We start from the raw sequence: 9,607 nt of genomic DNA, 5'->3' as shown, positions 1-9,607 counted from the left end.
GCGGGTTCCAAAAGCAACACGCAAGCTACGGGGAAAGCGGCGTGTCACCCACAAAATACGTGTTCCCGACGAGAAACTTCCCCTCCCGCGAGTCGCATATGTAATTTACTTCCTTTTTCAGGCTGTCACCGTTTCCCTTTGGACTTCGTTTGCTCACCGTCGATTGCAGCCGCCGCCGCTGAAGTGAACGGCGACGGCGACGGTTCGTCGCGACCGCGATGACTACCAAGACAACTCATCGGCATATCCACCAGCGTACGCGCTTTTCCCGCGTACGAGCGGATCCAACTTTCCGGCTCCCAGTCCGCGCGCAGGCCGAAGATGGAAAAGGCGCATGCGCGCGCGACGCATACCCTGACGTCACGATAGTGGTGACGTCACCACAACTTTTTCTCTTCTCTTCGTCTTCTCCACGCTCGCGTGCTTGCACGGCAGCGGGCAGCAGCTCTCCGCGTGTGGTGAGGGAAAGGAAAAAATGGGGGGAATAAGTGGAGGTTGGTGTGGAGTTTGTGCGTGAAGCGTGGAGGGTCGCCACGGACTGGCCGAGGAGGAGAAGCCGCTGCCGGAGTTGCCGTTCGCCTGGACGACTCACCTCGCACCGTCACTTGCCGGGCGTAGGCAGCGTAGGAGCCAGCGCGCCGTTTGCAGCAGTTTCCGTCTCGCGAGCGCGGTCTGCACGCGCCGCCGTAACGTAGAAACTTCAACAAGCGTGTTGTCAACAGTTGGTCGTCGGCGCGTTTGTGTCACGTGGAGTGAGTGCCGCGGACGAGGAGTTCAGGATCGCCGCGTCGATATTTGTGTGGCCGGCTTCGGAAACCGACCGTGGACTGCTACGGAAAAAGCAGGTCATCGCCGAGCGTGGTCGAGATGGCAGCGCGGTGGTGGACGCCGATCGTGTTGTGTGTTTCGTGTTTGCGTGCCGCTGGAGCGAATAACTTGGATACGGAGCACCCAGTCGTGTTCTCAGGCAACGTCGGATCTCACTTCGGTTACACCGTGGAGCTCATCAGCAACCGGGATGGAAACTCGTAAGTTGACGCACAAATCGCACAGCGCTGGCTCAAAACTGCTACATATCGGAATTGCCCTCAGTGGCCGAGTTGATGTGTCTTCACTGCATAGGGACCCTGACTGAAGTAACAGCGCTGGAAAAGACGAAAAGGCACTCGATGAGGCAGCGTAAAATCCACTACACCGTCGGTGTAATCGGAGCATGCCCACTTTTCGGATCGTTAAAAGTCGCGTTCAAGCGAATTGTCCAGCTCCTCCAACTTTTAAAACTCAGACCGCTGCGCGTAACGATTTACGCTTCTTTCAGTGTGGGCGTGCACCGCGCTGTGCCGGATTGCGTTTATTAGTTAGCTGGGCAGATGTGCACCAGGTGTGGACTGGTTTTGCGGGAGGAAAAAAGAAACCTCTGAAGTGAAAGCGAACGTGTTTTTGACTCGGGGATGCTGACGAAAAACATCTGGTGACCTCGCCAGACAGCGAACAGGAGCGGAATACAAGCGCGGCTCTCGAAGAAGCGCCCGCGGACGACTCTTCATCTGCTTGCTTTCGAAGGTGTTTTTCTTGCGGTGACCTTGTCGCAAGCACGCGCGCTCGCAAAGGGAGTCTACATCCGTCCGCGGCGGCGCCCGATCGGAGAGCTTTGCGATTCGATACGACGTCGCATTCGTGCTTGGTTGTTGCCGACTGCAGTGACATTTTGTTTAGCGGTCTTTTTTCCCCCCGCGTGTGTGTGATGGAGATAGAGTTAACTGTAACAGCCAATTAAGGTTGACTGCGAAAAGTTTATTCGCCTGCGCGCATGAGAAAGCAAATAACGCACACGTGATGTCTAAGAACTCTGATCTGTGGGCTAGACGGAGTAGCTTTTCGCATCCAACCGTCGTTCGTGTAGACGATGTGGCTTCATACGTTGTTTATTCTTGGCTATTCTCACCTACCTTGTTAAACAAAACTGTCACAGCTGTAAATGCTTTAGTAGCGCGACACTTTCGTGAAGCAAAGATCATTCCGAACTACCTAGGATATCTAAAAGAACAGTCGAGGTTTATGCTGGAGTTACTACACCTGGCCGTTTCGGACCTCACGTGCAGTATGTGGAAGAGGACCGAAGCGCATTCCCCGAATCGGTAATTACTCTCGCCCTCTCCGAGATGCTCGTCCCGGCACGCCCCTGCCACCCCTGCGCGTTGTACTGGCGCTCGCTTTGAAAATCAACCGGTTCTCCACGCCGGAGCTTGCGCGCTCGTGACGGGCCGGGTCTCGCCGAGAGAGATCGTTGCCCTGCAAGCGGACAGGTGCCCGTCAACTTTCGCAGGGCAAGGAGATTAGCCTCGGTCTTGGGCTCGCCAGGGCTGGCTTCGGGAAACTGGCAACGCAAGCTCGCATAAAGTAAAACCTTCCGAAAGAAACAACTGCTGGGGAACTGTGGAAGCTTTCCAAAAGGTGGAGCCACTGATTACGAAACATCGGCTCCAATTCGACATTTCGTGATGTCTGTGTTCACCGCGCGTTTCTTGTTTTACAAGCCAGGAATGCTAGATGTTCGCAGTGTACAGTCATGAGTATAGACAATTGATTAGTACGCGGCTGGGTCATTACACCCATTCATGTGCTTTGCAGTCTTTGCTGACATCTGCAATGCAAAGATAAAACGGCTGGGCGAATTGCCACCGGACATTTTTAGGTCAAAGCCAGTAATAGAAAGATTTGACGCCTGTCTTGTGGCTCGTAGCACCTGTCCCACTCGGAGGCATCATCAAACGTCCTTCACCTCTGGGGCATCCGGCCCCACGACTTGATAGAAATGAATTGGCTTTATCTTGCCCCCCCCCCCCCTTTCCCCCTTTCCCTCCTCCCTTTATCTCCCTCGATAGTGTCTCAATCAAACAGTTCGTTAACCGGATGCCTTGACATGCAACACTGCTAAACGCATCGTTGCGATGCAATTGGGACTGAGCAATAATGTTGACCTGGGAGTTAATAGACGCCCGTTTTGCGGCACGATCCTCGACCAACACCGGTTAGACTGATTGGGGGGGGGTTTAACGCGCCGACGCTACACAGGCGATGAGGCGGGCCGTAGTGGAGGGCTCCGGATTAATTTTGATCACCTGTGGATCTTTAACGTGCGGCGAAATCTCGAAACACACGGGGGTTTCGCTTTCCGCCTCCACCAGAAAAGCGGCCGCCGCGGTCGGCGAACACCGGGACGGGCGAAATAAATAGTTTGTAGTGGTGGCCCCTTTCGTTCCGGGGTTTCTTTCCAGCTTCCTTGAACGGCGAGGTTTCCGACACGGCCTTGGGCGTCATTGCACGGGCCATAAACCCGTGCACGGTGCTCCACATCTTCCCGGAGTCACGAGTCGAGCCCGCCCAGTGCAGGGCCGAACGTGACGATCTGGAAGGACGGACATGCAGGGCGTGCGCGGTTTTGAAGTGTGCACGTTTGTGTATGCGTGCGTCTTTACAGCCCATCTTCGTTGATTTCGCATCCCCTTCCCTTTCTTCCCACGCCTTTGCGAGGGGCGCAGCTGTCGGCTGTCTGTGAAGAGCTTTTGGGGCTCCCCGTGGCTTCTTTCTGACACGCGGGCGATCTGCTGCATATGCATGCAGTTTCGGAATAACCTAGCCCGGCTCAACTCGTCGCCATGCGTCCGTAACCGGATGCTTCCGCCTTAGCACATTCAGCGGGGCCAAATTTTGCATATGTCTGATAGTTTGAATGCTTTGAGGGATGCCAACGCATCCCTGTCTGGCACCGTTCCCTTTTTTTTCGCCCCGCGAAAGCTGTTTTCTGCACTTCCTGAATGTCTTTTCTGCAAGATACGCCACTTAGAGAATGAAGGGGGTAGAGTGAGGGACGTGAGGGGTTGGATGTTGCCTAATCACTGTTGGTGTGCGCGGAAATAATGGCAGAGTCCATTAAACTCACCCACCCACATAAGCCCGAACGTCGAGTGATTAGGCGCGAACCAGCGCATCCGTAGCATGACCCTGCTCAGTGCAAATGTCAGAGAAAACGCAGAAGGTCGGTATCAGAGCTGACTTGATGCATGGATAGATATTGCGTATGCTTGTGTATGGTTGCTCCACATGCCGCATTAAAAGGAGTAAAGACAACATACAGTTCTGTTGAATTTGAAATAAAAACTAGCCTTTGGTAGACCAGAAAACTTCATTCCAGATCCGAAATGCCTTGTAAAAAAAAAAAAGAAATATGAGAAAAATTATAGCATTTCAAATCCCGCGCTGCACGGCGTTAGAAGTGACGCAGTTGAGGGAGCACTTGTGCCCTAACTCCATGTTAGCATTTAAGTGGTACAAACAAGCAAGTCTAGAGGCAGTACTACAATCGCACAGTCATGTTTATTGGTGGTGGTCGGCGGCCGCCAGTCGCGCAAAGGAGATCCTGTGACGTCATAAAGACCCGGCGAGAGAGCGGGCAGTCTGCTTTATTTGTTTTCATGTGATCATATCTAGATTATTTGTTAAAAGGTTTGCGTTTGCGATAAATTTGGTACCGTTGTTGCGGGACAAAGACGCATTTTTAAGGAATGAATGAATGGCCCCTTTTACGGTCAGTGTCAGCGGACACCCTGGTATAGAGAAAGTGAAACGTGCTTTTAAGTTTACTTTGGAGACGTAAACTGCAAATGAACGCGAAACAACGCACAAGATCGGTGAGTCACCGTCTCTCGGCCTGTCTCAAAACAGGCGCGCGCGACAAAAAGAATGCCAGGAATGCGAAATCCCCACCGCGGAGATGCTCTGTATACCAAATCTGAACAAAACATGGCGTAGCGCGGTGAAAGGGAGGAGGAAAGCTGAGAAAGAACGGAGAAAAGGAAGAAGAGTGGAACAAAAAACGCAGACGACCGACCCAAGCAAGGGCGGCGCCCGAGCGAAACCTGTTGCGGATGCCCGCACCGCTGTTCCTTTTGCTGCGTTCTGTTTTTCTCGTGTCCCCGTCTGCTCGCTTCGTTCGTCGCGTTTCCTCGGCCGTGCCTCGACGACGCGAGCACCCCACATTGCGTGCGGGTGTCATCGCGCCTCGACGGAGTAAATCCGGCGCGTACGTGGTGAGCGTAATTTAACGATGAGTGCCACGGTTAGTGTGAGATAGGGTGGACTTTTCCTATGTTTATCTCCCGTTTGCAGCAATTTTGTCGCGGAGCTTAGCTAGCGGCGCTCTGTCGCACTCGACAGGCTGAGCTGCGCACGCGAGTCTTTCCAATGCTTGAATGGCGACAAATGTGCTCTCCAAAAATACCGCGAATCTGTTTCGCGTTCGTAAGGTGATGCATTGCACTCCCTGATCACCAGAGCATACGCACAGCGCTCAGATACTTGGTCGCCGGCCAGCCAACAAATTAGGCTTAGTTGCGGCAACCGCATCTTGTGCAATTTTTGTATCCCGCTATACTACTTGATGGATAAAATTGAAATACGCATTTCGAACAAAAAGGCAGTCTCAGGATGGAAAAAGTAATGCAGTTTTCTGCATAGGTTGACTCAATTTCGCGCGTGCAAGTGTGCATGCGTCCGAAGCGAGTGATCATAAATCAAAGTGGGGAATGCAAAATCGAGTTCTGTTGATTAGTACAGAAATCGAGGAGTTAAAAATTAAAGACAAGCCGATCTACCTTACGATTGATGTCCGTTGGAATTGGAGGTAGGTTGAATGCATTGCATGCATCTGCCAGGAGTGTTTACATGGCTATGAACAATGGGGTGATTACCCGCCATGCATCCATCACGCCGGGAGGCGATCCTAGCTGCACCGTTTTCAACATATGCGGTGTCGATCATTCTGATCAATATGCCGACGACATCCCTGTATTGTCCTCAGGACGAAACCGTCAGGATCTTCTTGCGAATGTACGGAAGCCTGTCCTGCATGTGTCAGCTCTTTTTGTTGTTGTTTAGAAACTGCGGTCTCGATATTTCGCCTGAGAAGTGCGCCGCTACTGCACTCACCAAGCGGAATACGCCTCGCTGTATTCCAACGGTCGCAGCAAGTTTGATTGCATGTGTTCAGAGCCACTCGTTCCTGGGAAGGACCTTTAATCAGTCAACGTCATGGAATTTGCTAAAACGGAAGATTGAGCGACGTGGTACATCGTTAAAGGGATATAGCCAGCGCAAAACGACGACACACAACAAGGTGCATCTGTTTGTAACCTTCTTGCGTGCCGTCGTTTTGCGCTGGCTATCCCTTTAACGACATGGAGCCTCAACATCCATTGTCTCAAGCAGAAACTCCAGCTTTTAGGGAATTCGCCCAAGATTTGCGCCTACAAGCATCGGTGCACTGCTGTTTGGAAGAGACTTGCAATGGGCACAGAAGGCCTCGTGCGCTTCTTTCAGAAGTGTGGCCTGTTTATAGAAATATCTTTTTTTTTTTTAATTTAGCGTCGTCTGCACATTCATTCGTTTATTCTTCAAAGCTTCTGAAAAAAGACGGCTCTGCTGTGAGCAGGGCTTTTCTCTTAGGTTTAATTAAACACCTCTTACCCGGTTCCCCCTTCCTCTCTGCTGAGGTCAGCCAATTGGCAGACGGCAAGAGTAGTAGGAGTATAATAGCTAACGGATCTGGAGGCATGGAACGAGATTGCGAAGAACCAGGCGAAGGCACGCGGAAGCAATGGGTAAAAAAAAAAAAAAAGAATCTGGATCAGGAAATGTAGTTGGCTGAAGGAAGACAGGAGTGGCGGTATGCCACTGGGCAAGGTCTTCGTTCTTCAGTGAGCATAACGAGCTGCTAATGACGATGTCGTTAAGAGGTTCCGTTAAGCGCAAAAACTAAAATAAAGGACTGCAGTAGAGATTAGCCTCAACAGAAACCTCATCAGAAGAAAAAAAAATCCTGAAGAAAATGAGCTTCTGCCTCGTCCTAGCGCTTAACATTATGCGCTGCATCCAGCTATTCAGCGCGGCCAAGGTGCAGTGTATGTAAAGAGCGACACGTTGCGCTTACTGTTCGGTCCGGAGGTATCTTCCGCGCGTTATGAGCCAGCTCAGCGCACGTGACAACGTCTGCGTCTGCAGCCCACGTAGTATGGCGAGTGCCGTAAACTTATACCTGTACTGTCTGCACTGCGATCGCGTCCTGCGATCAGCTATGCGCATAGCATCGCGGTGTTTGGCATTTTAACGTGCCGCTCCCACGCCGACTGCATGCGGACGATCCACCGTAGGGGATTACAAGGTCGACCAGTAAGGATGCCGCTGCCCTGCGTCTTGCGCATGGAGGAAAGAAAAGCTTAGGAGAGGCCCTGACGTCACACCCAGCGCAGCCGGAAACGCCATTTCTGTAAGTCGAATGGCGGACCATTGGCCCTCCATGCCATTGGCGGACTCTTTTAAATGCAGAGCATTTTAGTAACTCACGATGTCACCCGCGTTGGCGTCCGTAGTCCGCATCACTACGTAGTCCGCACCCTACACTATATAAAGAAATAATACCTTCCGGTGCCAGGTTTCGATCCCACGACTCTGCGGGCGGAACGCAAGGTACACGGCACTTTACCGACTGCTCCACGGAGCCGACACAGAATGGAAGGTTACGCACGCGCCTTATATCCTTGACTCATTCAACCGTCAGCCACAGGTGCGCCCTCTCCCCCGCGTCCTCCTCGCCTTCTCTCCGCTCGCAACACCCTCTCTCGCAGCGTTCGGTTCGCGTTCATGTGGTGGAGAGAGAGAATGCTTTATTTATTTTTTTCGATATATATGTAGAAACACAACGATAGGGTGCGCGGCTGTCGGCCCGCAAGTCACCGTTGTGATGGGGGTTGGGGGAGGGAGGGAAAGATGGTAAGGAGAAAGGAGGAGGGCCAAGGAGGCGATGGCTGTTTACGCTGTACATGCTGTACACAGTTCGTGATCGTTCAGTTTTCGGGCAAACGTTCATATGTTGTCGCACAGGCCCGTCTGAACCACGAAAGAGGCCAGTGCCCTCAGGGCCCTGTCTGTGGAGTGTCGCGGCAGCCTTGGGCGCAGTAGCGGCTCCAACGTTCCCGAGTCGCCGCCCAAACGGCGGTAGCTCGCCTGTAGAGCACTTCTTTCTTCCTTGTAGACGGCACAGTGCAGCAACAGGTGCTCGGCGTCTGCCAACACGTTACAACTTGTGCAGTTGCCGCTCTTGCCTTGCTGCCACTGGGCCCGGGCCGCTGGTGTCCGGGCGCTGCCAGTTCTGAGCCGGTGCAGGACGGCGGCGGCTTGCCTGGATATGCCGTCCGGGACTCGGGCCGGGAGGGGCCCTATCTCCAGTTCTGGATGTTTTAGGGCGATTGTACGGCGGATCAGCAGGCGCGCGTCTTCGAAGGGTAGGACAGTGGGGTTTTGGCTTCTTGCGCCTTTTAGGGCCTCTGCTGCCATTCTGTCCGCCGTTTCGTTCCCCAATATGCCGCAGTGTGCGGGCAACCATTGGTATGTGAGGTCCCAGCCTTGCCGCTGTAGCTTGCCTGCCCTTACCACTATGCTCTTAGCGAGCCCGGGTGCCCGATCTGGGTTCCGCAGGTGGCCCAGTGCGGCTTTAGAGTCACATAGAAAGACGACCCTCTCTGGGTCAGCTGCGCGTCGTTCAAGCAGACCCAGGCCCAGACTGAGTGCCGCCAGCTCGGCAGTTGTTGAGGAAGAATAGAACGAAAGGCGTTCTGCTACACGTTCTTCCTCGCCGCCTGTCACTGCCGCTGCTGCCGCCATCCGCAGTAATGGGTCTACCGAGCCATCAGTGTAGACCCGGTGCCAGCCTTTGTAATTGTCGCCTAGATGCCCTTCGGCAAGCTGACGTGCGGCCATGGTGGGGAGCTCTCGTTTTGGTCGACGTAGCCCTGCTTCCATTTCCACTCGAAGCGGTCTTTCGTCTGGTGGTGGCGGAGATGGCAATGTCACTGGTTCTCCAGCAATTTGGTGGAGAAGGCCAGTCAGTTTACCCAGTTGTGAGTTCTGTCTGCCCTTCACGCGACTCCAGAGCCCCTTCGGGTTCATTGCACCAGGTGTCTCCGCGATGCGGACGAGGTGGCGGAGGGCTCGCTCAGTTGCCGCATTTTGGACCGTGTTCACGCCTGTCTCATTGAGCGTGTGCCGTGATGAGGCTGTCGGCGGCACCCCAAGACAGATACGAAGAGCCCTCCGCTGTGCTCGTTCGAGGCGCACCCATGACCGCTGGTCGAGATGTAGGAGCGGTAGGGCATATAGGGGTCGTGCCAGTACGAGTCCCTTGTAAAGCTGGAGCAGAAGTCTTTGTGATGTACCATGACTCTGTCCCCCAAGCATCCGGAGAATGTTGCTGTGTTTCGCCATGGCCTTGAGGACATTGTTGACAGCGGGTTTCCATGTGGCTTTGTCGTCCAATGTGATGCCTAGGTAAGTGGCTCTTCTTTGCACTGGGATTGGTATGCCTCCCAAGTGTAGTTCCAGTTGGAACTTATGTGTTTGACGGGGGGCTGCACACAATACAACCGATTTGCTTGCTGATAGTTTTAGGCCAAGTGTAGCAAGGAAGTGACGGGTGTTGTTCAGAGCTTTTTGTAGTTGCGTCTGAACGGTGAGGCGCTGGGTTCCGCGGGCGCTTGACCACAGTGCGATGTCG

At 53.4% G+C, this 9,607-nt stretch overlaps 2 protein-coding genes across 3 annotated transcripts in view; one reads left to right on the top strand and one right to left on the bottom strand.

The window, feature by feature from the left end:
* The first annotated feature begins 494 nt into the window (after positions 1-494).
* Positions 495-9,607, top strand: part of LOC144169810 (integrin alpha-9-like) — a 91,764-nt gene continuing 82,651 nt past the window's right edge. Inside the window, exon 1 of one of the 2 annotated variants that reach the window (XM_077699169.1) lies at positions 495-1,028. In XM_077699169.1, coding sequence (XP_077555295.1) covers positions 868-1,028 — 161 coding nt within the window. In that variant the 5' untranslated portion in view covers positions 495-867. The remainder of the gene's footprint in view (positions 1,029-9,607) is intronic. The other variant, XM_077699170.1, reaches the window with a different exon arrangement.
* On the bottom strand, positions 7,774-9,299 carry LOC144169811 (uncharacterized). The gene has a single exon (XM_077699171.1). The coding sequence runs from the start codon at positions 9,289-9,291 to the stop codon at positions 7,921-7,923; it is 1,371 nt and encodes a 456-aa protein (XP_077555297.1). The 5' UTR covers positions 9,292-9,299; the 3' UTR covers positions 7,774-7,920.

This window comes from Haemaphysalis longicornis, unplaced genomic scaffold (assembly GCF_048455015.1).
Source record: "Haemaphysalis longicornis isolate Haplotype H1 unplaced genomic scaffold, Haemaphysalis longicornis Haplotype H1 scaffold_2, whole genome shotgun sequence".
In the NCBI taxonomy this organism is placed as follows: Eukaryota; Metazoa; Arthropoda; class Arachnida; order Ixodida; family Ixodidae; genus Haemaphysalis; species Haemaphysalis longicornis.
Note: the sequence above shows the minus strand (reverse complement) of the source record. Positions and strands in the feature narration are given on the sequence as shown.

What these genes read in the sequence shown, in the direction of transcription:
- LOC144169811 (XM_077699171.1), bottom strand. Translation starts at nt 9,291, where the DNA reads ATGCTTGGGGGACAGAGTCATGGTACATCACAAAGACTTCTGCTCCAG.